We start from the raw sequence: 26,736 nt of genomic DNA on the forward strand, positions 1-26,736 counted from the left end.
AGGTCACCGAAAAAAACGCTGGAGCCCAGAGACAGCAGAGATGTGGAGCCGACCTCTGACCCCGCCATGGAGCCAGAAGGAGGGGGGCTGCTGGAAAGAAGACAGGAAAGTGTTATGGGGGGGCTTCTCTCCCCACGTGGGAGCCTGAGTGCCCTCTGGAAGCTCTTTTCATGTGAGGGCAGCACCAAGACCCCATTCACCTACACCTGCAGTCTGATGACGAAGAAGAAGAAGTTCTTCCCTCAGAACCTGTGAGAGGAAGACGTTCTTCTCACAGGTTCTGCTCTCAGAACATGAACATGGGAGGAGGTGGGAATGGGTTTACCTCTTGGATTTCTAGAAGAATTCTCTTCTGGTTGGGTTTAGTCGGGTTCTGCCCTCAGAGGTTCTTAAAGTGAACTGTGGGATCCGGGACGGATGGAAACACAGAGTTTCTTACAGAACCAGCTGGTGTCACTCAGGAGCAGGAGAACCAGAATGAGTTCAAATGTTATTTTTTGTTCTGGCTCCTCCCCTCTGGGTTTTTCATGGATAGACACAAACAAAAAACATGATGTAAGAAAAAAAACACCTTTATGTCACGAAGAATGTTTGTAAAAAAAAAGACCGGAAGAACAGAAAGTCTGTGTTCTGTCATGAAGGAAGCAGAGGATCAGCGTTTGGGATTTTTTCTAGAGGTTTCTTCTGGCCAGCAGGGTTCTAGACCTCCAGCCTGATGGGGAGGGGGGGCGGTGTCCTCATCACTAGTCACCTGTACAGGTGGGAGGGTCTGTGGGGTTTCAGTCATTTCCTGACTGATTATTTTAGAGAATGTCTTTTTCTTTTAGGGGGGAGAAGATTGAACCAGGAAGAAATCCTGAATGTGAGGATGGATTCTGTAGTTAGATATTCATGTTCGTTTTGCAAAATCTGAATGTTCTGAACAGTGGAGTCCTTCAGACCTCAGCTGGAGGAGGAGCTGCAGGTCTGAAGGACTCGTGGAGACACGAGGAGGACTGACTGTAGCTCACTTGGTTTATTATTCCTAACTAAATATTTTCCAACCTAGAATCCAGTTTTTACTCAGTTGTGATTTCAACAGCAATACACTTCCCATCCAACTCTCATCTTTTTATCAGCAGGTTCTTCTGTATTGAAACTCATTTCTAGACATAACTACAGTCCACACAAAACTCCTCTATGGAACTGCAGATGCATCACTATTAGAAACAAATCCATCTTTGTTTCAACATGGTTTGAAAATGGAATTTGGTCCTTAATGCATCTAATTAACCCTTGTGCTATCTTAGATGACCCCCCCCCCCCTTCCATTGAGGTGTTCTCCTACCATGACAAAGGTGGATAAAGGTGGAAAGATTTCCTGTAATCCATGGACACCAGTGAAGATCACAAATCATTGAAGAAAAAAGGTTCAGAGCACTGTCTAGTGGGTCTAGATGACCCCACTCCCAACGTTAAAGTGTCTAGGATAGAACAAGGGTTACCTATACAATGCTACTCGCATGTCTTTGGATGATTTCACAGCTAAATATGATTCAAATAGAAAAGATTTTGAAAACATTATTAATGCCGTCCCTCAAAATGTTGTAAATCAGTCTCTGATCTGTTTCATGATGTCATCTACAGACGTCCTGCTGTCTCCACGCTTCTGGTTAATGGACACAACACAGCAACGTCCAAACCCCCCAACCACCACATCAGAGAATGTTTGAATGAAACATATTTTCCCTGCATCTCAAATCCTGACTATTTAACCCAATATTTTAATAATTCAGAAAATAAACAAATAGGAACTAAATATTTCAACCCCCCCCCCCCCCCCCCCCCCCCATCCCTCCTAAAGCCAAGGAAGTCCACTTTAACACCTTTTCAGGTATTTACCCTTCCAAGGAATTACTAAGAAAACAGTTTGGAATTCCTGAAACCTGTTGTTTTCTTCATGTGGAGATGAAACAACTGAGCAACTTTTCTCTGAATGTTTTCCTTCTAATGTCATTTGGAATAATTTACATTATTGGCTTTTCCCCAAGATTCCACGTTTAGCAGAATTTTTCTATTAAGGACATTATTTTTGGGTTTATTTTAGAAAACAAAAACACAGAACTTATTCTAAATGTTGTAATTTTTTGGGTAAATTCTCTAAACATAAATGTCGATTCCTTAAAATCATGAAGAAGTCTGCTCTTTTTTTTCATCCGTTAACGTCATGGAAAATAAACGATGGAACTTCAAAGTATCAGAGGTAATCTCCTAAGTTATTGATCATTACGATATCCATGTGAGCCCCTCATTTTATTTTATTTTAATCTTTTTATCTTTTTAAGTATTTTTCTGTATTAAACTTTTTTAATGTTGTTTACATTTTTCTATTCCTGTTGTAATTGTAACGTGTTGAATTATTTGCCACAATACTGTAAACCTCAAGTGTTTTTTCAATAAAAGAAAATAAATAAAGTAAATTAAAATGTAAGCAAAAAGAAACTTCCTCTGGTCCTCCAGACCGGTAGGGGGCGGGACCAACCCGCCTGAACCAGAAAAAGAAGACTGTCCAATGAACAGAGCGGCCGCTGTAAGCCCCGCCCTCGAAAGAAACCGCCATCGTGAAATCAAACGGGCGCAGTGACAGGTAAGCCGCGCGCGGGTCTTCATGAAACGGTGAACGTTTCCACAGCTCGCGGGATTCGTGCCGTTACTATACGTGTCTCCGAACTGCCGCCGTTCGCGTCACACGGCAGTTAAGTCAGTGCGTGCAGCGCGCGCGCGCCGCTCAAACGATTGTTTGTTTCGAACTGAGCTCTTCTGCGCATGCTCAATGGGGAACTAACCGGCGGCGCGCGGCTAGGATCTGAGCTTTTCTACTTTATGCTTAGTTTTCTTCTTTTGTTTAAGCGCACCTACCCACGTGCACGCCCTGAAACTGAGCGCGTGGCGCCTGAAAGTAGGGAGTCTGTAGGAATGGCCCAAATGGAGTCCTTTCCTTTATCAATAACAGATGACGGACATACATGCAGCCACTGTGTGGATGAAAACCCCTCTGATGAAAAACGCTGTTTTTGATGATGGAGACATAAAGAACATTAAGATATAAATGGATTTTTCTGTTTCCAAGTCGCTGTGAATCAGGAGCAGATGAAAAAAAAGACTGTTTGAAAACGCTTGTAGGTGTGAGGTAGGAGCTACAATGGGCGGGGCCGCAGTCTCAAAGCTCCGCCCCTTTCCGATCATCCACCTGCAGACCAACCGATTCATGGTCGTCTCTGTTTTCCTGGTCTGAGCTGGAATCTGGATCAGAACCGGACGGCTGGATGGCTCTGATGCTGCTGTTACACTGCTAATGTTGGGTCGTGAGGGGCTGTAAGCTAGCAGGAGAGAGTTAACGGAGGGATGATGGGATGTGGGGGTGGGCTTAAGCGTTCCTGCCCACAACAGAATTTCTGATGAGCTCTGCAGAAACTGTGTCCCACAAAACAACACAGCTTTTTGGGTTTTGTCTAAAAAGGACCTCATCAGTAAAAGACGACTCTGGAATCGGATCAACAGATGAACTTTAATGCATAAAAACATCAACGATGGTCCGGACTGCAGAGTTCGTCCTCCTAAAACTACGGATCCTGGAATAAAGGATCGTCCGGACTGATGTTAGTGAAAATCACGACTGATCCGTCTAAATCCTCCAGTTCTTTACATCCGTGTCTTCTGGGTCCGGATCAGAGGTGTTTAAGGTTCCGCCTTAACTGACCCGCCAACGGGAGAACTGGGTTCTGCAGCCGGTCCTGTCATTCTACCCTGGAATAAGGAAACGTTTCAGGTTAGCGGTGTCTGTGACCTTTGACCCCGCCCATGCACTTGATGGAAGTTCCCTTTGGAAAACGTTAGTCTGAAGCTCCTCAGCAGAGACTTGAACGTGACCCGCTGGTGTAACGTCTGCAATGTTCAGGATGAAGACGACCAAACGGTTTCATGGAATTTTACCGCCGATCGTGTTTCTAACCCGGTTGGAACGCGACCACACGCGGATCAGAACCAAAGCGTTTTCTTCTACAGAGTAGAAGTTCTCCTGGAACGGCTCTGGTTCTGTCCGTTCCGGTGAGCTCAAATCAAAGGCTGTGTGTGATGTCATTGTTTGTAACGGTGATGTCATCATCTGCAGGACTCGCGCCGCCATGGGCAGCTCCGCGGCGTCTGAGGAGGACCGTGAGGAGGCGGGTCCGGACCGGAGCGGATCCACGGAGTCCTGTGAGGACGACGGAGCTATTCAGGTGAGCTCACCTGCGTACCTGCTGCTGAACGTCTGCTCTGCTGCAGCCGGGGGGGGCGACGTCCTCCAGGGGAAGCGGGCCAAGAAGACGGTGGAGAGGCTGGACCTCCAAGCCCCCAAGCAGAAGGAGAAGCTGAAGATCGGAGACGGTGAGCGGCCGGAGCCAGCCCGACCACTGTGGACCAGCAGCTGACCACAGGTTCGATTCCCGCCCTGCAGGTACTGGAGACAAGCTGGGGGACATTCCTCGCACCGCCCACCAGATCAGCAGGATGAAGCCAGCAGACCTGAAGCCGCTCCATTCCATCCTGTACGACCGACCCGGGAAGGTAAAGCCCACAGGCGGCCCGGTCCGCTGAGAACGTTGTGCTGACCGAATCCCTTCCAGGTGTCCACCATGAAGAGGAACCTGCGTCTCTTCAACGGGTTCCCCTTCCAGGCGGACAGCGAGCAGTTCCACCGGAAACGGGACAAGCTGCTGAAGTGAGTGAGAGCCGGAAGAAGGTCCGCTGGTCTCTGGCAGAAACCACAGCCGCTCGTCTCCACAGGAGCTCCAACCTGAGCAACAGCAAGCTGAAGGTGGTCTGCACCGTGCTGGACCTGGAGAAGAAGGGCACCCACGCCGACCTCATCCACAGGATCCTCAGCTTCCTGCTGGCGCCCAAGAACAGCGGCAAGGTGAGTCCAGACCTGGGACCCCAAGGAGGACCCGGCTCCTCTGGAGAGGAGCCACCTTCCTCCTTCAGCTGCTCCTCTCAGCACCTCCTGCTTCCTCCTTCAGCGCCTTCCTGTGAAGAAGAGGAGGAGGTCCAAGAAGAAGCTGACCAGTGAGGACTCCAAGAAGAAGAGCAGGCCCAGAGAGCGCAGCTCCTGCAGCCCCAAGAAGTCCAGAACAGGAAGCAAGTCCAAAGCCATCGTCATGGACTCCAGCAGCGACGACGAAGACGAGGACGAAGACGAGAAGACGGGAGCTTCGGCTACGGCGGCAGAGTCTGACGGAGAGAAACCTGCTGATGAAGAGGAGCAGCCCTCAGAGAGATCAGACAATGAAGAGCAGGTAAGTCAATATTGATTGACAGCAGAGACTGACCAATCACAGAGCAGCATCCAGAAGTCATCTGGGTTCACCAGTCTTCCAGGTCGGACTCGGACCGAACCAAGAAGAAGACGGCCAAGTCCCAGGAGACGCCAACAAAGAAGAGGAGGGTGAAGAAGAGGAGCTCAGAGGAGCTGGAGCAGGTGAGGAAGACTCCTCTTCATCTTCAGGAAGAGAAGGTTCTTCCATCAGAGCAACTGGAGGGTAGAAGAGAACGTTTCTGCTTCTGAAGACCTGACGAGATCAACGAGAACCTTTCAGCTGCACTTTGAGGGGGGGTCTGATCCCAGAGGAGATGCTGACCTTTGGTTCTTCTGATGGTTCTGGTCTCTGCAGCCCAGAAAGAAGAGAGCCGCTCCGCCACCGTCTGCAGCCAAAATCCAGAACGCCTCAGACACAGGTGAGGAGTACTGAGCATGTGCAGGCGTCTGTCTAACGTGCACACGTCTCAGACGTGCACTTTAAAAACACGAACTCCTCCGTTTTCATGATTTAGTTTTGTTTTGAAAACCTGCTTCCTGTCAGCTACTGGCTGCAGGTTATCCTGTCAGAGCTTGGTGTGCAGGTGCACCTGCAGCTGCACCTGCATGCACCCCGGGGTTCATGATCAACCTAAACCTTTTAAATCAACAAAGAGAAGAGCAGACGCAGCTGCAGCCTCTGACCTGCGTTTGTCTGCAGACTCTGAAGACGACCTGCCGCTCATCAAGATGGTGAAGACGAGTCTGAGCGACGCGGAGCTGAAAGAGACGCTGCAGACGCTGCTGAGAGACGCCGACCTGGAGGAGATGACCATGAAGAAGATCTGCCAGAAGGTAGGAGGCGGACCAGAACCTGCCCGTGGTTCTGTCTGGGCTAACAGGTCTGCTTGTGTTTCAGGTTTTTGACATGTTTCCAGAACACGACCTGAGCAGCAGGAAAGACTTCATCAAACAGACCGTTAAGGATGTGAGTGACCACACACATGCGCGCGCACATGCACACAACGATGCACACAACGCATGGTTTTATTTTGAAAGTTCTTTGGAGGAACAGGATGTCATGATTTGTGTGAAACAGGTTTTGGTCCTGACGTCGTGTCTGTTTCCTTCCAGATCATCACATGAAGATGCAGAAGACCCCCCCTCCCTCCCCCGCTGGTCTTACTTTAGTGCTTTTTTTACCTGAATGATTCTGAGTGTTTGAATGTTCTCCTGTTCCTTTAATAAAGTTTTACAGTTTTGAAGAAAACCTTCCGTCTGTTATTCATCTCTTAAACGGCTGCAGCTGCAGGAAGTTCTCTGCAGACGGCTGCAGCTGCAGGAAGTTCTCTGCAGACGGCTGCAGCTGCAGGACCGCAGACAAGACTCGAGCTCCAGAATGTTCTGATGGTGGGGACAGAACTGCATGCTGGGAAGCAGAGAGGATTTGTGGGATGTTCTGCAGTGATGTCACAGACCCGTTGGCCCCCCTCTGAGGATCCTGCTCGTGTGGAAATGTGGCTTTTTAGATGAGACAAGTTTGAAACGTTTCTGATCTCAAACCTTTACTGTCCGGACAGAAATATTTCATTTATTTACAGAAATAAACGGAAGGAAACGATGTTCAGATGTGGAATCATTTCAAAACAAAAAGTTCTCTCAGAGGAAAATCAATAATTCTAGATTCATGTCAGAAAGATTCATGATGAAACGTTTTAAATCTTAATATTTGATTTTGTCAGAAAATATTTTTTAATAAATCCGTTTTTTTTCTTTGTTTCCTGCTTAAACCAAGAATCCAGTGAAAAACGGAACCAGAACTGGACACTGCAGTCTGGACTCCCGCCAGCAGGGGGCGACATGCTCCTGCAGACAGTGACGTCACAACAGCTGAGGAAGAGGAGGAGCTTGTCCTGCCAGCTGGACTTCCGCCTTTCCTCTGAGCAGACCTGTTGCGGGTTCGTTTGGGCCAGTCTGGCTTTGTGGATCCGCCCACATGTAGACCCGAACCGGGATAAGCGGCGGACTTACGCTGTTCGGTGAGTCAGCCGAGCTTGACCCTACTGTGGGTTCGGCTCAGAGAGGTGGGGGTTCGGTTCTGGGTGAAGACCCAACAGTCAAAGCAGGTCCACAACCGCGCTCTTGTGTTCTGGTACAGGCCCAGAACTGATTTTGCTGCTGCGCGCGGAAGCCAAAGTTCTGCGGGTTGATCCGCCGCGTCCCATGATCCACCTGTCCGGACTCACCTGAGCCTACACGTAACTTCGAGACGTCAGGTTTCAAACCCGCGGTGCTACAGGAGCCCACCCGGTCCAGGTGTTGTCTGTGTGCGGTCCAGAGGGTTCTGGTGGTGGTCTGAGCTGCCCCCCCCCCCCCCCCCCTCGGTGTGGGTTTGTGGTAGTGGGGGGGGTTCTGTCCCCCTCATCGAAACCAGTTCTGCGTCCTCTTTTGTCGCCCCGCCCCTCACACGTGCCACTCCCCCGCCGTTTGTTTCGTATGTGTGTTGTTTGGAGCGTGCACGCGCTCGTGTACCAGGATGTCCTGTTCTGCACGCTCTCGCCTGTCACCTGCACAGACGGGTTCTGCGCTCCAGGTCTGGTTTGTAGGACCACAGTCGGGTTCTTCAGGGAGAACAGAAGCTCCGGTTCTGCTGGTTCTGGGCGGGTCCAGAGTTCAAAGGTTCCACTTTGACCAATCGTGGCATGTTTAGGTGCTTCTGGACCTGCCAGCTGTTGCGTTGCCCCGGGTGGGATTGACCTGGGCTTACCTGTAAGGTTGAGGGGAGGAAGCCCCGCCTCCTGATACCTGTGACCGTTCCAGGTGATGGACGCCGAGAGCGGTCAGCTGTTCCTGGCGGCGGGAGGAGGGACCTGCCTCGTTGGTGCTGACCTGGTCTTCAGCGCCTCAGAGAAGCCCCTGCAGGACTGGGTGGTGGACCCCGATAGCGTGAGTTTGTGGTCATGTGATGACGGCGTGGAAGCGTCACAGAATGTCCACCCCTCACTGATCGGTCCGTTCATGCTCCGCCCCCGCAGGCGCTGAACGACAGCGAATCAGAGGAGGTCCTCCACGGCGTCGATCCAAACGAGGTGTTTGGGGGCGCGGCCCCAGCTGACCCCTCCTCTGAGAGCGACAGTGGCGTGTCGGAGGAACCGCTGGGAGAGAGCCCTGTCGCCCCGGCAACAGCCCTCCCCCTGGCAGCAGCCCCAGCCGCCGTCTACCAGGTGGTTTATGACATCAGCGGGCTGGGCGGGGCCAAGGCGGGTCTTGGGGAGGACAACGTGATCTCCATCGAGCTCGGTAAGCTTTGGTTCTTGACAGATCCTGAAAAACTGGATCTGCCACCCCAAGCAGGAAAACCGGACCTGGGGTCCAGCAGAACCAGAAGAACCGGCTCCTGCCGGAACCAGCAGTTTGTTAGAACTCGGAACGCTCCGATGGACCACAGCGGTTCTGACCTCGTGTGTGCTTTGGACCGGCATGTTTCTGATGATCCTCGTCTTCGTGGCGACGGTCTGACCTCTGACCTCCTACCTTCAGATGGGTGGAGCTCTCAGCTGATGCTATCGGACTCCTGCCCGTTGATTCCGGTAGCTGGACCGGGCCTTGTCACCTCTGCGTACCCCCCCAGCCCCGATGGACACGCGGTAAGACTTCCTGTCTGAGGTCGGCGTCTGACCTGCTCTGACCCCGACTCCCTCTGCTGCTCCTGCAGCTCCAGCTGACCGAGGAGGAGCAGAAGCTGCTGACGCAGGAGGGGGTCTCCCTGCCCAACAGCCTCCCGCTCACCAAGGTGGGTCTTTAGAGCCGCCCTCACCTCTAGGAGCCCCGCCCCGCTTAACCAGGCCCTCCCTGCAGGCGGAGGAGCGCGTCCTGAAGAAGGTCCGCCGGAAAATCCGCAACAAGCAGTCGGCCCAGGACAGCCGGCGCCGCCGGAAGGAGTACATTGATGGACTGGAGAGCAGGTGAGTCTGCCGCCCCCTGACCACCACCCACTGGGGGGGCTCACCTGAAAACACCTGCAGCACGGAGGAACAAGGATCTGGGTCAGAACCTGAACAGATGCTGTCAGGGAGCAGTCATCTGGTAGCTCCACAACTCCTCCTCCTCACTGCATTCATAGTGTGTGTGTGTGTGTGGGTGTGGGTGTGTGTGTGTGTGTGAGCAGGGCGGCAACGTGTTCAGCTCAGAACCGAGACCTCCAGAGAAAAGTGGAACAGCTGGAGAAACACAACAGGTGATGTCATTTCCTTCATCCATGAGGTCACTTCCTGTGTGTGTAATTGTGTTTCTTTGTGTCCCTTCAAGTCTCTCCTGTGTGTAATTGTGTGTCTTTGTGTCCCCTCAGGTCTCTCCTGTGTGTAATTGTGTGTCTTTGTGTCCCCCCAGGTCCCTCCTGTGTGTAATTGTGTGTCTTTGTGTCCCCTCAGGTCTCTCCTGTGTGTAATTGTGTGTCTTTGTGTCCCCCCAGGTCCCTCCTGTGTGTAATTGTGTGTCTTTGTGTCCCCTCAGGTCTCTCCTGTGTGTAATTGTGTGTCTTTGTGTCCCCCCAGGTCCCTCCTGTGTGTAATTGTGTGTCTTTGTGTCCCCCCAGGTCCCTCCTGTGTGTAATTGTGTGTCTTTGTGTCCCCCCAGGTCCCTCCTGTGTGTAATTGTGTGTCTTTGTGTCCCCTCAGGTCTCTCCTGTGTGTAATTGTGTGTCTTTGTGTCCCCCCAGGTCTCTCCTGTGTGTAATTGTGTGTCTTTGTGTCCCCTCAGGTCTCTCCTGTGTGTAATTGTGTGTCTTTGTGTCCCCCCAGGTCCCTCCTGTGTGTAATTGTGTGTCTTTGTGTCCCCTCAGGTCTCTCCTGTGTGTAATTGTGTGTCTTTGTGTCCCCCCAGGTCCCTCCTGTGTGTAATTGTGTGTCTTTGTGTCCCCCCAGGTCCCTCCTGTGTGTAATTGTGTGTCTTTGTGTCCCCCCAGGTCCCTCCTGTGTGTAATTGTGTGTCTTTGTGTCCCCCCAGGTCTCTCCTGTGTGTAATTGTGTGTCTTTGTGTCCCCTCAGGTCTCTCCTGTGTGTGTGTGTAATGTTTGTCTTTGTGTCCCCTCAGGTCTCTCCTGTGTGTAATTGTGTGTCTTTGTGCCCCCTCAGGTCTCTCCTGTGTGTGTGTGTAATGTTTGTCTTTGTGTCCCCTCAGGTCTCTCCTGTGTGTGTGTGTAATGTTTGTCTTTGTGTCCCCCCAGGTCTCTCCTGTGTGTAATTGTGTGTCTTTGTGTCCCCCCAGGTCTCTCCTGTGTGTAATTGTGTGTCTTTGTGTCCCCCCAGGTCTCTCCTGTGTGTAATTGTGTGTCTTTGTGTCCCCCCAGGTCTCTCCTGTGTGTAATTGTGTGTCTTTGTGTCCCCCCAGGTCCCTCCTCTCTCAGCTGCAGCAGCTCCAGACCTTCATCAGGCAGACGGTCAGCAGAGGAGCTCAGACCAGCACCTGCTTACTGGTGAGGATCTGAGTCTGTCATGCAGACGGCCGCGTTCCTGTGGTGCAGTGTCCGCATGTCTTGTGTTTGATTCCCAGATCATCCTGGTGTCTCTGGCTCTGATCGTCATGCCGAGCTTCAGTCCGTTCGGCCGCCGGTCTGCAGACGAGGAGTACAGACCCACAGGAGGTCAGTAGAGACCCGGACCCGGCAGAAGGTCCGGTTCAGCAGATCAGAGGCTTGAGGTGGGAGCATCATGGTGTGGGCTCATCAAGGTTCTGCTGTCAGTCATCTCCAGGTCCATCCTGACCGACCGCTCTTCGACGGCAGACGATGGCGCCCGCCTTCCTGACGCATCACCACCAGAGTCCAGCCAATCAGGAGCTCCGGAGGAGGCGGGCCTTCTCCAGGAGCCAACAGGAAATGCAGACTTCAACGAGGGGCGGAGCCAGTCACTGAACGCCTCGGCCAAACAGGAAGATGGGCGTGAGGCCTCCAAGTCAGCCCACGCTGATGAGATGTAGAGGTCCAGAAGAAGCTTTTGGTTTTTGGCATCAAGGACTTTTGATGGTCCAGCCTGGCGGGTTCTGCAGAATCAGAACAGAACATCTGGGTTGCCTCAAAGGAATTCTGTAGAACTATCTGAAGGTCCAGGTGTTTCTGGGGGGGTGGTGCTGAGTGGAACCAGAGATCATCTTCGTGGGACCTCCAGCCAGAACAAGCCCACGCTGAACTTTGACCCGCAGCGGTCTGTAGCGGGCCCACGGCGCCGGAGGACGGGTTCTTCAGGTGGACGACTTGTTCCAGCTGAGAGTAGAAACGGTTACGGTGGTGGAGTGGATGTTCTGCAGGCATGAAGGTTCTGACTACGGATGTAAATAAACATGTCGGTTCTGATGAACTCTGCTGCGGTTCTGGGTTTTCAGGGATGAAGCCCCTCCTGGGTGTAGAGGTCCACGTCCTGCAGGTTCTGCATGATCCCCATCCTCGTGTTTGTGGAACACGTTTGAATCAGGAATCCAGGGTTTGATTCCTGGTGGGGAATCAACATTGGTACTGGGGGCAATTACCATCTCAATGGTGAGCAATTAACATCACCCAGTGGGGGCCCTTGGGCAAGACCCTTAACGCTGCGGCCCCCCAGCATGAATGATCCTGGTGACAGTCAGAGGGACCGTAGGTACGACCTGGCGGCTACGCCTCCACCGTAACCGCCGAGTATGAGTGAATGATGGAAGAACTTTGAAAAGCAGATAAATCCATTAGTATTATTAACATGTGGAACAGATGGTTCCTCAACCCGATCATTGAGCAGAAATGGACCTCCATCTCCTGGTGGCGGTTCAGGAGCAGGAGGTCATGTGATCGGAGTGAGGATGGAGTTGGTCCACTTCTGTGATCTCCTTAGGAACCGGAGGTCCTCCTCAGTCTGGAGGTCTGCAGTCGGTACCGCCTGTGGCCACCAGGAGGAGCTCCAGCCAGGCTCTGGGTTCTCCTCTGACGGGGATGGAGGTTCTGTCAGGAGGCGAGAACTTCAGCAGATCCAGGTTTTCCGGTGAGGTTCTGTGTTCCCCGCAGACCGTGGTCCCGGTGCTCCATCAGGACTCCTGATTTGCTCCCACGGTTGGAGGTTCTCCTGCTCCTTCTCGACACAGAACCTCCTTCTGATCTCCGTTCTCTGGAGGAGAAAAGTCTGCAGGAACTTCAAAGAAGCTGAAGAACAAGAACTTTCAATAAAAAGAAGTAACCTGCTTCCGGTTTGTCTTCGTTAACCGCGTGTGGGCGGAGCTACTACCAAGCTGTGATTTATTCTTAATGATGTTCGTTTACTTTAGTTTGTTTGATGTTTTTGTTGACGCGGTCATCGTGTGTGTGTGTGTGGGGGGGGGGGGGGATCAGCGTGCCTCCTCCCCCTGGCCTGGGCGGAGGTGGGCGTGGCCCTGCCAGTCCACTTTACAATTGTTCCTCCTTTCCGTTGTCCCAGCGCCCCCCTCCCCCCGTGCCTTGCGCCGTCACTCCGCAGTTCTTCGGGAGCTTTTGGCGCTCGTGCGCAGATTTCTATAAGTGACGGCGGTGCACGCGGACGGCGGCCAAAGGCGGTTTGGGTCTTTGGCTCACCTGGACCTGAACTGAGCGCGCGCTCTTCTTGGACGCGGGATTTGGGCTAGGAAACGCGCAGCCTAGCACGCGCCGGGAGTGACAGAACTTCAGAACTGTGACAGGTGAAGTGACACCCGCGTGCGGATCCCTGAGAAGGCTGCGGCAGGAGACACCCCCCCCCCCAAAAAAAAATAAATAAATAAATAAAAGAAGAAGAAAAAAAAGAAAGAAGGCAACGACAGCTGACCGGAGCGCGCGCGGACACGGGAAAGCTCCGGACATGAAGAGGAGAGCTGCGGTCCGCTGAGGTAGGGGGGTGGGGTGGGGGGCGGCATCATCGGGGCAAGCCCACCTCCCACCCCAGGCTGCGAAGTGTCACCTGTAGAGCGGGTCACGTGGTTCTTGGAGACAGGGTTTGACTTCCTGCTTGAAGCTGGTCTGGAAACCAAAACCAACAGACCCAGCATAGCCACGTGGCTCTGTTCTCCCGGAGGCCAGTGAAGACGTCACAGGATCTCTTTCATTGCCTTTGATTGACACTTGTTTTTTTTCTGGCTTCAACCACATTAAATCAGTTTAGTTGCCATCTTTTGGTGATGCAGCCATCACCATGTTGGAGCCAGATGTCGTCAGTAATCAGGGATTGGTCCAAGTCGCTCGGAGTCCGCAACCTCTCTGACCAATCAGGTGTGAGCTTGTGGGATGGAAGAATCTGGCTGTGTCTGAATTCCCGCCTTCATAGTGCGTTCACCGTTTTCCAGCGCTCTCCGAGTCGACAAGTCCAAATTCAAGTGACTACAAATTTCCCAGTGTCCATTGTGGCGTATATAGACCACAATGCATTGCGTTTGAACAATTTTTGTGAAAATAATGTATGGAAATGTATGTTTAAAATAAAATATTAAGGTTTTATCTTCAGAGTGGATTCATAAATAGTCGTCATAAAAACGTCACATCGATTCGATTTTTCACTTCCTGAAATCGATGACGTCACATTCACCATTTAAATTAAAGTCCCACTAGCTGTCACACACATTTGACCCCTCCCCTGGGGGAGCGGTGAGCTGCAGAAACAGCCGCGCTCTGGAATCATTTGATGGATTTAACCCTCCAATCCAACCCCTTGATGCTGAGTGTCAAGCATTGGGTCCTATTTTTAGAGTCTTTGGTATGACTCGGCCTGGGTTTGAACCCCCGACCTTCCAGTCTCAGGGCGGACACTCTACCCACTGAGCTGGTATGGTTTAAAAAACCACTGGAGAGCTTTTATAATCCAGGGCATTACGTAGTCCTGCATTATCTAGTGTTTTAGTTTTTAGGGAGTAGGGCGGGAATTCCTCCTGCTGGACACGAAACCTTTTCCCATGATCCTCAGCGAGGAAAGCCAACCTCCTGAGCCCGTCATGAGTTCACTGGTCAGCTGTGTGCGCACGTGTCTGGCTGCGTCAGTCTCTGCAGAGGGATGAGGGTTGTGGCGTCATTCACTCAGAGCTGGTCAAAGGGGTGAGTCGGGTGGAGGCCTTTGCGCCTCCTGCTGCTGGAGGACGGTGGGTGTAAACCCTTCAAGTCCCACTCCAACTGAATATTTGTTCTGGTTCCAAAGCGTTCCCATTGGTCTATTAATTATGACCATGCATTTTTTAGACAAAATCTGTGTCTAGGACTCAGTTTCTGCAGAGCGGCAGGAGTTCATCCGAAACTCACCTCTGATTTGTGGGCGGGACCGTTGGCACAGAAGTCAACCTCCACTAATTTCCATCAATCCTTTGTTTACAGTTTTACAGCCCCTTACAAGCCCCGCCCACAGACGGGCGGGGCTGAGGAGAGGTCGGTCGAGGTCATGTATGGACTGGGAGTCACCTGTCTGGAGTTGGGTGTTCGTTTAGACCTCCAGCTGGTTTCAACTGAAATATTGGGTTGATGGACGTCTGTGGGTGGGTGGGGGGGGGGGGGGGGTCACATTTTACCTTTCAGAGTTGGAAATTCAGATCCTGACGGTTGTCTCACCTGAGGGCGGAGCCTGTTTCCTGCTTGCGACCCCTATGTGGGACTGGTACAGTCGCAGCAGGAACCATTGGGGGTTTTGCGGGGGGGTTGCTCCGCCCTGAGGAACCATTGGGGGTTTTGCGGGGGGGTTGCTCCGCCCTGAGGAACTATTGGGGGTTTTGCGGGGGGGTTGCTCCGCCCTGAGGAACCATTGGGGGTTCTGCGGGGGGGTTGCTCCGCCCTGAGGAACCATTGGGGGTTTTGCGGGGGGGTTGCTCCGCCCTGAGGAACTATTGGGGGTTTTGCGGGGGGGTTGCTCCGCCCTGAGGAACCATTGGGGGTTCTGCGGGGGGGTTGCTCCGCCCTGAGGACCGGGGTGGAGAACTAGTTTTGTATTGACGGAAAACAACGGCTGTGTTTGTGTCTGCAGGGTCAGAAGGTTCACCTGCTGGAAGTGGACCTTCTGGGACAGAGATGACCTGTTGGAGGCCGTGTTCTGCTGGATCGGTTCTACTGGTTCTGTTGGGCCTGCAGCAGGTATCTGGGCATTTGGGCCACCATCGTAGACGACATGCCCACGGACATCACGAGCGGCCACGGCAGAACATCACGCTAGCCATAATCCTACCAGAGACCAACACAGCTTACCCGTGGGCGTGGCCTCGGATAGGCCCCGCCCTGGAGCGTGCCATCATAAAGATCAACTCTGACCCAAATTTGCTTCCCAACCACCACCTTACCTATGTTTTTAAGAGCAGTGAGAACTCAAACGGTATTTGCTCGGAGTCCGTGGCGCCGCTGGTGGCGGTGGACCTGGAATTTGCCTACAAGCCGTGGGCCTTCATCGGGCCGGGCTGTTCCTACACGGCCTCCCCCGTGGGCCTCTTCACCACCCACTGGGACGTGCCGTTGATTACGGCGGGAGCTCCGGCCATCGCGTTCTTAGACGGAATCTATCCAACCATCACCAATACTGGCCCCACCCACAAGAAGCTGGGCCGGTTCGCCCTGCGGATCTGTGAGCACTTCGGTTGGCGGGAATACGTGACCCTGATGTTCAGCGACAACAAGGAGGACGACCGGCCGTGCTACTTCGCCATGGAGGGCCTGTACGAGGAGCTGAAGAGCATCAACATCAGCCTGCAGGACAGCGTCTTCGAGGAGAACAAGCCGCCCATCAACTACTCCCAGATCCTCGCCGACATCCAGAACATCGGCCGCGGTGAGTCTGCTTTGACCCAAACGCCTCGCCGTGCAGTCCTGCAGCAGGGACTGCTGGGATACCACCATCCACCGGGGTAATAATGGACCTCTCAGGGGTAGATGGAGAAATGTCCCCAGAGACATGAAATGAAATAAAAGAAATGTTGATTCTGTTTTAATATTCTGGAATTAGACATTTTGATCCTGAAGGCAAAAAACTACAAGATGTGTCGCAATTATAGTATAGTATCAGTGTTAGTATTATAGTATTAGTATTGTAGTATTAGTGTTAGTACTATAGTATTAGTGTTGGTATTGTAGTGTTAGCATTATAGTGTCAGTGTTAGTATTATAGTATTAGTGTTAGTACTATAGTATTGTAGTGTTAGTACCACAGTTTTAGTGTTAGTATTATAGTATTAGTGTTAGTTTTATAGTATTATTATTGTTGTAGTAGTATTAGTACTATGGTATTAGTGTTAGTATTGTAGTATTTGTACTATAGTATTAGTATTGTACTATTAGTAGTATAATATTAGTGTTAGTACCACAGTTTTAGTGTTAGTATTATAGTATTAGTGTTAGTATTATAGTATTATTATTGTTGTAGTAGTGTTAGTACTATAGTATTAGTGTTAGTATTGTAGTATTTGTACTATAGTATTAGTATTGTACTATTAGTAGTATAATATTAGTGTTAGTACAATAGTATTAGTGTTAGTATTGTAATGATAGTACGGTACTATGGTATTATTGATAGTATTATAGTGTTAGCATTATAGTATTCGTATTAGTATTATAGTATTAGTGTTAATATGTAGTGTTAGTTCTATAGTATTTGTGTTGCTAATATAGTGTTAGTATTGCGATATTAGTGTTAATACTACAGTATTAGTCTTAGTATTGTGGTGTTAGTACTATAGTATTAGTGTTAGTATTATAGTATCACTATTAATTCTATAGTATTAGTGTTAGTATCATAGTATCAGTGTTAGTACTGTGTTAGTATTATAGTATTAGTATTATAGTTAGGGTTGTGCCTATGGAGATACCATCATCCATCGTGAGGCCACGCCCCCGCCACGCTGCCAGTCGACACCATAAGCCGCGGTTACATGTGCAAAATGTCTTGATGGGATCAATGGTCGGATTAGAGTCCAACCGTGTTAATGGACCCAGAAAACCTTTTTCCGATCCTAACAAACATTCACATGGGTCACACTTTCAGTCAGAATAAATCATTCACACATGCGCAGTAGTGTTGGAAATACCGGAAGAGGAAATGAGTTCAGCTGAGAGGCTACATACATAGATATCTGGCAGCTCCGTAATAAACGAGATGATCTTCTAAACCTGCTTTTATTAATGTTATTATGAAGCGCCTCATTTTAATTTTAATCCGTGTGGTCAGTGCTTTTCCTGTGGAAGAACGGAGCTGGAAGAAGGCAGGACTAAGAGAGGCTAACACACGCTAACAACATTTAGCCTTGGATGAACATAAATCCATGCTGGAAATGCTACAATCTGCATCTTGGCTGCACGTAAATATGTGGGAATAACATCAGCCTTTATTTTGTCGGGACACGACAGGAAACACAAATCCACGTGATTGTTTGAACGGTTTCTAAGGACTGAGCAGCATTTCTGCTTCGAAGTTTACACACTGCGTTAGCTAGCGCTCCGAGCTCTGCCCAGACACACACTTTTACCGGGAGACCCGCTTCTCCTAAATTCCGGTTGCTCGTTCACGTAGAGCTGCGGGACGGATCACAGTCCTAAGTCTCCCACACGTAACAAAGCATCCTTACTTCCCCTAAAACACAAAACTTTAAGTCCGTCTGCTCTGCTAGAGACACGGTCGCTCGCCCCACCGGTCTAATCAAACGCAGGACCAAACCACTTCTTTTCTATTTTGTTTATTTTTGTTAAAGTCACTTCCCTCAGTTTAGACCGGATCATCGCGGATGAGTCATTATTTGGGAAATGAAATAGATAAAGTAATAAAGTAAAATAACAAATAGCTATTATATAAGAACGAAAAATTACCCCCCCCGATGATATCATCGTCCATCCCGATGGTTGACTGCAAACATTGTCAACGGCCAATTTAGGGGACATCGCCCAACCCTACCATCAGCTGTTTTGGTTGGATAATTCTCAGCGCCCTTTAACCATCGACTGTATCACAGACCTGGACTGAGTGTGACGTCATCCAGACAAAATGGTTTATTCCGGCTCCAACCAAATGAAGTTTCATACAAGTTGACACTTTTTCACAATATGGACGCTGCCATATTGGAGCCAGATGTCATCAGTGATTGGTCCAAGTCGCTCTGAGTCCTTATTTCTATGGCAACCAGTTTCACCGATCACCGGTGAGCTTGTTGGAAGGCCACACCCCTAACACTCAAAAGCGAGCTACACAAAGTCTGGGAAACATTCTGAATGTTGGAGGTTGGGGCAGCAGGCTCCGCCCACATTCAATGGAGCATCTGATTGGTCAGTTTATAACTGGAATAAATTGAACTACAAAGAAAAAAGAGGATTATCAAGGGGTTAGGGTTAACCCTATGCGGAACGGTTTTTCTGACCAATAGAAGGACGGAGGAACCGCTGTTTTTTTCTCTGTCTGGACCGCCAGGGGGGCGGAGCCTCTCAGTCCAGTTCCCAGTACAGTCAATGGACTGAGGCGGGTTGTAGCGACCTCTGGTTCAAGCCTATGGAGTAGCTGCTGGGAAGGTTCTGGTGGACGTCAGAGAAGGTTCTGTTCTCCTGAAGAACCTGGAACCACAGAACGTCTGAGTTCTCCCTCCTCTAAAGGTCACAGCTCGCCAAACACCTTCAATACTTCCTGTCTGCACGGACTCAGACGGATGGAACCAGAATCTTCATCAGAACCAAGGAGGAATAGGTTCTAGCGACCCGATTCATCTTCACAAAAGACAAGAATGTCATCTTTGCCAACTGATCAGAACCAGAACCCTGCTTCCCAAGGCCCGGTACTGCTCAGCCCCCCCAGTGTTTCTGAAAGGTGGATTTCACTGCAGGTTTGGGTCACTTCCATAGTCTGTAACCCCCCCCCCCCCCCCTCCCTGCTGCCTCAGGGCTTCATCATCGTCCTCTTCATGCAGCAGAAATCTGAGTCGGATCGATGGGGGGGGGGGACACAGCAGACAGGCTTGGACAACAGGAAGTGACATCACCAAACCCCCACCTTTTTGAAAAGTTGAAGCCCTCCGTGCATAGAAAGGCCTGTGGGGGGAGGGGTGACATCAGCTGCTTCCTAATTTAAGCTGTATCAGTGGGGGGGGGCACAGTGAAAGGGATCAAAGTTCTGGTGCTGACCCGTTCATGTCGCTCCAGCTTCATCCTTTCAGAGGGTTCTCTGACCGCTGTGTGTGTGTGTGTGTGGGGGGGGGGGGGGTCATGTCAGTAATCTCCTCTTGGGGGGGTTAGGGTTAACCCGGTTCCTCAGAACCTTTGAGTGTTCCTCAGCAGAACTTCCCCTTGTTTCACAGGGAACCAGGTGGGGAACGTGTTCCTGCATCTCCAGGAACATGTTGGAAACATTGCACATGTGCAGTTTTCCTAAAACACAAAGCTTTTCTCCAGGGGGCCAGATGGGGGGTTTGGTTCTGGACGAACCACCTGCTGGTCCTGGTTGATCCAGGTTCCAGGTGGAACTGAGCAGAGATTTGACTGGATCTTCAGGAAAGCTTTGGAAGAAGCTGGAAGACCCACTAGCTCACAGAACCTCGCTGTCCTGCTTTTTTTCCAACCAACCTCCTAATTCTCACCTGATCCAGGTGATCAGCAGCAGAGGAGGGAGGGATTCTGGGAAACCAGCAGGAGGCGGGCCCTCCAGGCCGGGAGTCTGACCCCTCTGCACTACATGGTATTGTCCAAAGAGAAGGTATCTGTGGGCAAAGGCGGAGCCTGAGAACCTAGATGGAGGTCCGGGAGAACGTCTGCGGTGGGGGGGGGGGGTGATCTCCTCCCTGCACTCCCATCAGGAATCTGGAGGGTCTCGGCTGTTCTGGGAGGACTTTGGAGTTTGGGGATCTGCTGACCTGGATGTGGAACCTTCAGGATCACTTGTTCCTCCAAACGTTTGGAACAAAGGTCAATCTGATTGAAGAGCAGGGCCGAGGTCACGTTCCTGGCTCCGGGCTTCCCGCTCAGACGCGGCTGACATCAGCGCCTCGTCTGTGGCGCGGTGGGGAAGTGGGCAGCCGCTCATCCAGAACAAACGGGTCCAGGAGGTCGTGCTTCAGGCTTGGTTTGGCGTTTGTTGCCCATCTGGACGCGGTTAAAGATTAATCTGCTGGAATCTCAGAGCAGTTCTCAGAGCGCCACGACCCACGCCGTTGTGCGTTCACACACCCCCTCCCCCCCGCAGGACGCTGCTCCACAGAGGCATCTCTGGAGGGGGGGGGCTCTCCTCCTGTCCGACGCTGAACTTCCTGCCAGCTTCCCTGGAGTTTGAGAAACCAACGAGGCAGTTGGAGTCTCTGAGGAAGAGCGGATGTTCTCACAACTCTGCTGCTGATCCGCATACCGGGCTTCGGGTTAGAACTCGTTCTTAGCCGTGCTCGCACCACAACCGGTGCGTTCTCGCGCTTGAGTCCAGAGTCCGGTTGGCGGTTCTTATGGGAATGTTCCGTACTGCACTCGGACGCTGTCACAGTGGACCGTTTAGGTGGGCCGGTGGAGGAGGTCCAGATCAGAGTCCAGAGAAAACAAAACCTCACCCTGAACCAGAACCTACAGGCAGACCAGGGAGGAGCATGGAGAACCACCGTTAGAACTTTGTTCACCTGCCACCTGCTGGATGGGAGGACCGTCTGTTCTCATGTGTCAGGCAGTTTCAGTTGATGCTAAACACGTGAACCGGGTCCAAATGGACCAGAGCAGTTCTGTATGGACTCAGACGGGCTTTGAGCTGCAGATGAAACATCTTCTGGTTTTTGCAGCAGTCTGTGACCCTGAATCCGCGGCCTCTGTTGGAACAGACGGACCCGATGACGGCCGCCGGCGCCCACGAGCGCACGCATGAGCGGCTCTGCAGCAGCTTCCTGTGTGACCGCTGAATGCCGGCGCTAATGGAGGGGGCGTGCCCCTCTGAGCACAGCGGCAGGCGGCATCATGACCTTCATTTACGTGGCTGATCGATTCCAGCCACTCCGGTCAGAGAGCGTGCACGTGTCCGTGCGCGATGAGGCTCACTGCAGCAGTGCCGGCGGCGGCTCTGCAGGGCTGCTGGACACTCAGGCCCCACAGACGTGATTTAGAAAGTTCCTTCAGGTTTTCTGCTTAAGCACTCAGAAGGTCTTTAGAGGAGCTTCAGGAGGTGATGGATCCGCGTGAACAGAACCTGTGAAGGTCAGACGAAGCTCTAAAGCCTTAGAAAAGCCGACTTCAGGGGGTCACATGACCATCTGCTGGTGACCTCTGACCCGCCTGTTTACCATGAAGCCACAGGGGAAGCGCGGTTCCTGTCCCGGGTGACCTGAACGTTACAGAGTGAGCTGATGGATAAATGATGTGACGGGGGTGGGGGGGTTCTGCTGTCGCACACACATCTCCGTTACGTGAGCGCCTGGCGCTCTAATCACATCAGCACCACTCTGATGAGCGCCAGTATTTTTCCAGCGCCGCTCTGGAACCTGGACGCCTCCTGGAGACCAGGGGGGTGGGGCTTATGGAGCGCGGCGGTCACGTCCTCCAGGAGGCTTACGTGTTTGACACCAGCCGGGTCCAGAACGGCTTTGGGTTTTGCTCTGCAGAACTGAGCCGTCTCAGCTGTAGTAGTTCGTGTCAAAAGCATCCGTCACACTAATCCTGAGGCTGCAGATTCCATAAACACGCCTGAGCCGCATGGGAACGGCTGCAGATGATATCTGCATGTGACCTCTGACCTCCCACGCTGCAGACGTGGTTGTGGGCGGACTTCCTGTGGCGCCCGTCATCTCTGCGTCCTGTCTCCCTGTCCCGGCAGTGATGTTCGTCTGCTGCTCTCCGGACGTCTTCAGGAGGCTGATGATTGAGTTCTGGAAGGCCGACCTTCCTCACGAGCAGTACGTCTTCCTCTACATCGACCTGTTCGCCGTCAGCCTCAGCAACAAGCAGCCCTGGGCCCGCGGCGACCAGGACGACACCATCGCCAAAGACGCCTTTCAGGTACACAGAGTCCACATTTCCAGGTCCAAACATGTGAGGTTGGTTCTGAAGTAAACTTGATCAGATTCACAAAACAAACAAAACACAATCCAGCTAACAGAAATCTCCTGATGATGATGAGATGAAGGTCAGTTGATTGGTGAACGGTCACTTCCTGTTCGGATCATGGCAGATTAAGTTGATCTGATGCAAAAGCAGGACGTTTCTGCAGAACCTTTGGGCAGAGTTCTGCAAAGAGGGCTTTCCATGGTAACCATCCAGAGAACACTCCTGTCAGAGACAGTCTGCCTCCTGTGGTCTGGACAGGAACTGCAGCGTTTAGATCGTAAGCTGAATCTGTGGCCGGGGCTCCTAGGTTCATAAAGTCCTTGTTGTGGTTTGGCCTGAAGATGGCGCTCAGTACAGTGAAGTGAGTTTGTGTTGGTTCCTGCTGGGTTCCCGGGGGTCAAATCTCCAGAACCGGAATGCTCTGGTTCTGTTCTGTGACCTCAGATCTTTTCCTTCCAGAGCGTAAAGATCCTGTCGTACCGTGAACCTCAGAACCAGGAGTACCAGCAGTTTGTCCGTGACCTGAAGGCGGACGCCAAGACCTCCTTCAACTACAGCGTGCAGGACTCTTTGGTGAGGGGGCGTGGTCTCACTGCATCTGTTCTTGGATGGATGGATGGATGGATGAGAGGATGGATGGATGGATGGATGGATGGATGGATGGATGGATGGATGAGAGGATGGATGGATGGATGGATGGATGATGGATGGATGGATGGATGAGAGGATGGATGGTTGGATGGATGGATGGATGAGAGGATGGATGGTTGGTTGATGGATGGATGGATGGATGGATGGATGGATGGATGGATGGATGGAGGGATGGGTGGATGGATGGATGAGAGGATGGATGGATGGATGGATGATGGATGGATGGATGGATGAGAGGATGGATGGATGGATGAGAGGATGGATGGATGAGAGGATGGATGGATGAGAGGATGGATGGATGGATGATGGATGGATGGATGGATGGATGGATGAGAGGATGGATGGTTGGATGGATGGATGGATGAGAGGATGGATGGATGAGAGGATGGATGGATGGATGGATGGATGATGGATGGATGGATGGATGAGAAGATGGATGGTTGGATGGATGGATGGATGAGAGGATGGATGGTTGGATGATGGATGGATGGATGGATGAGAGGATGGATGGATGGATGGATGGATGGATGATGGATGGATGGATGGATGAGAGGATGGATGGTTGGATAGATGGATGGATGAGAGGATGGATGGATGAGAGGATGAATGGTTGGATGATGGATGGATGGATGGATGAGAGGATGGATGGATGGATGGATGGATGGATGATGGATGGATGAGAGGATGGATTGATGGATGGATGATGGATGGATGGATGAGAGGATGGATGGATGGATGATGGATGGATGGATGGATGAGAGCATGGATGGATGGATGGATGATGGATGGATGGATGAGAGCATGGATGGATGGATGGATGATGGATGGATGGATGAGAGGATGGATGGATTGATGGATGGATGATGGATGGATGGATGAGAGGATGGATGGATGATGGATGGATGGATGGATGAGAGGATGGATGGATGGATGAGAGGATGGATGGTTGGATGGATGATGGATGGATGGATGGATGGATGGATGGATGGATGGATGATGGATGGATGGATGGATGGATGATGGATGGATGGATGGATGATGGATGGATGATGGATGGGAGGATGGATGATGGATGGATGAGAGGATGGATGGATGGATGGATGGATGATGGATGGATGGATGGATGATGGATGGATGGATGGATGATGGATGATGGATGGATGGATGGATTGGCATCTCTGGATCTGCCCTAAGTTGGCTCAAGTCTTATCTAGAAGACAGGAAATATTTTGTTGAAATTGGGAGTTGTGTCTCAGACTACATGGCCTTGACTTGTGGTGTGCCCCAGGGATCGATCCTGGGACCCCTTCTGTTCAACCTCTACATGCTGCCACTAGGGCAGTTAATACGCAGTAATAACATATCTTATCACAACTATGCAGATGATACTCAGATCTATGTGTCACTGACAACAGGTGAATATGGGCTGGTGGATTCACTCAGCCACTGCCTCCAACAGATCAGTGCGTGGATGCAGAACAACTTTCTCCAGCTAAACTCAGACAAGACCGAAGTTATTGTTTTTGGCCCACAGAAACAAAGAGAAAGTGTCAGCAGCTACCTTCATTCTCTGTCTCTTAAACCCTCAAATCAAGTCAGAAATCTAGGGGTAATCATGGACTCTGACCTGAACTTTAACAGTCATATCAAGTCAGTAACATCAGCGGCATTTTACCATCTGAAAAACATTGCCAAAATCAAAAACATAATCTCAAAGCGAGACCTGGAGATACTTATTCATGCATTTGTCTCCAGTAGGTTAGACTACTGTAACGGCCTGCTCACCGGCCTCTCCAAACGAGCTGTAAAACAGCTTCAGTACATCCAGAATGCTGCTGCTCGAGTCCTGACCAGAACCAGGAAGTATGATCACATTAGTCCTGTGCTCAGGTCTTTGCACTGGCTCCCTGTACCTCAAAGAATAGACTTCAAAGCAGCTCTGCTTGTGTACAAGTTTCTCCATGGCCGAGCACCAAAGTACATCTCTGACATGTTAGTGCCATATGAACCATCTCGTACTCTGAGGACCTCAGGGGCCGGCCTCCTGTTGATTCCCAGAGTCAGAACTAAACAAGGGGAATCAGCGTTTCAATATTCTGCAGCTAAAATCTGGAACAGCCTCCCTGAATTCGTAAGACAGGCCTCTTCTGTGTTCATGTTCAAATCTAGACTTAAAACATTTCTGTTTAGCCGTGTATATGACTGAAAGGTCCTATCTGCACTTTTCTTTCCTTTCCTTCCTTTATTTTTAAATCTTTTTTTTTTTCCTTTTCTTTTAAAGTAAATTTTATGTTGATTATTTCTATGATGTATTGTGATTTTAATTGCATTTTTCTGTTTTGTGAAGCACCTTGAATTACTTTGTGTACGAATTGTGCTATACAAATAAACTTGCCTTGCCTTGGATGGATGGATGGATGGATGATGGATGGATGCATGGATGAGAAGATGGATGGATGATGGATGGATGGATGAGAGGATGGATGGATGATGGATGGATGGATGGATGAGAGGATGGATGGATGGATGGATGATGGATGGATGGATGGATGGATGGATGATGAGAGGATGGATGGATGGATGGATGAGAGGATGGATGGATGGGAGGATGGATGAGAGGATGGATGGATGGATGGATGATGGATGGATGATGGATGGAAGGATGGATGAGAGGATGGATGGATGGATGAGAGGATGGATGGATGGATGGATGATGGATGGATGAGAGGATGAATGGATGGATGGATGATGGATGGATGCATGGATGAGAAGATGGATGGATGGATGGATGATGGATGGATGGATGAGAGGATGGATGGATGGATGGATGATGGATGGATGGATGAGAGGATGGATGGATGGATGGATGATGGATGGATGGATGAGAGGATGGATGGATGGATGATGGATGGATGGATGGATGGATGGATGAGAGGATGGATGGATGGATGGATGGATGGATGAGAGGATGGATGAGAGGATGGATGGATGGATGGATGGATGGATGGATGGATGATGGATGGATGGATGGATGGATGATGGATGGATGGATGGATGAGAGGATGGATGGATGGATGGATGGATGATGGATGGAAGGATGGATGAGAGGATGGATGGATGATGGATGGATGGATGGATGGATGAGAGGATGGATGGATGGATGAGAGGATGGATGGATGGATGATGGATGGATGATGGATGGATGAGAGGATGAATGGATGGATGGATGATGGATGGATGGATGGATGGATGGATGAGAAGATGGATGGATGATGGATGGATGGATGAGAGGATGGATGAGAGGATGGATGGATGGATGGATGATGGATGGATGGATGATGAGAGGATGGATGGATGGATGGATGAGAGGATGGATGGATGAGAGGATGGATGGATGGATGGATGATGGATGAGAGGATGGATGGATGGATGGATGAGAGGATGGATGGATGGATGAGAGGATGGATGGATGATGGATGGATGAGAGGATGAATGGATGGATGGATGATGGATGGATGCATGGATGAGAAGATGGATGGATGGATGGATGGATGATGGATGGATGGATGAGAGGATGGATGGATGGATGGATGATGGATGGATGGATGATAGGATGGATGGATGGATGGATGATGGATGGATGGATGAGAGGATGGATGGATGGATGGATGGATGGATGGATGGATGAGAGGATGGATGAGAGGATGGATGGATGGATGATGGATGGATGGATGGATGATGGATGGATGGATGGATGGATGAGAGGATGGATGGATGGATGGATGGATGGATGATGGATGGA

General features: G+C 50.9%; 3 protein-coding genes and 1 long non-coding RNA gene across 6 annotated transcripts in view; 3 read left to right on the plus strand and 1 right to left on the minus strand.

Annotated features, from left to right (window-relative positions):
* The first annotated feature begins 2,530 nt into the window (after window positions 1–2,530).
* On the plus strand, window positions 2,531–6,585 carry dek (DEK proto-oncogene). 2 transcript variants are annotated; one of them, XM_023964545.1, is made up of 12 exons: window positions 2,531–2,626; window positions 4,151–4,236; window positions 4,306–4,407; window positions 4,478–4,587; window positions 4,647–4,741; window positions 4,807–4,936; window positions 5,040–5,315; window positions 5,390–5,497; window positions 5,691–5,754; window positions 6,036–6,169; window positions 6,234–6,302; window positions 6,449–6,585. In XM_023964545.1, the coding sequence occupies exons 2-12, from the start codon at window positions 4,164–4,166 to the stop codon at window positions 6,458–6,460; spliced, it is 1,173 nt and encodes a 390-aa protein (XP_023820313.1). In that variant the 5' UTR covers window positions 2,531–2,626; window positions 4,151–4,163; the 3' UTR covers window positions 6,461–6,585. The 2 variants fall into 2 exon arrangements, with proteins under 2 accessions (XP_023820313.1, XP_023820314.1); XM_023964546.1 differs by lacking the exon at window positions 2,531–2,626 and adding an exon at window positions 3,853–4,086.
* On the minus strand, window positions 3,529–4,357 carry LOC111948977. Its single transcript, XR_002874983.1, has 2 exons — window positions 4,270–4,357; window positions 3,529–3,786 (listed from the first exon to the last, which is right to left on the minus strand). It is a non-coding gene; the product is annotated as an uncharacterized LOC111948977 (long non-coding RNA).
* Window positions 6,586–7,202: 617 nt separating the features above from the next.
* On the plus strand, window positions 7,203–11,667 carry creb3l4 (cAMP responsive element binding protein 3 like 4). Its single transcript, XM_004086677.4, has 10 exons — window positions 7,203–7,353; window positions 8,135–8,260; window positions 8,350–8,614; window positions 8,855–8,961; window positions 9,030–9,107; window positions 9,173–9,279; window positions 9,483–9,551; window positions 10,703–10,787; window positions 10,865–10,955; window positions 11,055–11,667. The coding sequence occupies exons 2-10, from the start codon at window positions 8,138–8,140 to the stop codon at window positions 11,288–11,290; spliced, it is 1,161 nt and encodes a 386-aa protein (XP_004086725.1). The 5' UTR covers window positions 7,203–7,353; window positions 8,135–8,137; the 3' UTR covers window positions 11,291–11,667.
* A 116-nt stretch (window positions 11,668–11,783) lies between these two features.
* Window positions 11,784–26,736, plus strand: part of olgc2 (membrane guanylyl cyclase) — a 70,347-nt gene continuing 55,394 nt past the window's right edge. Inside the window, exons 1-4 of one of the 2 annotated variants that reach the window (XM_023963808.1) lie at window positions 11,784–13,174; window positions 15,283–16,074; window positions 22,054–22,235; window positions 22,743–22,856. In XM_023963808.1, coding sequence (XP_023819576.1) covers window positions 15,327–16,074; window positions 22,054–22,235; window positions 22,743–22,856 — 1,044 coding nt within the window. In that variant the 5' untranslated portion in view covers window positions 11,784–13,174; window positions 15,283–15,326. 2 annotated transcript variants of the gene reach the window in all.

This window comes from Oryzias latipes, chromosome 16 (genome assembly GCF_002234675.1).
Source record: "Oryzias latipes chromosome 16, ASM223467v1".
Lineage (NCBI taxonomy): Eukaryota > Metazoa > Chordata > Actinopteri > Beloniformes > Adrianichthyidae > Oryzias > Oryzias latipes.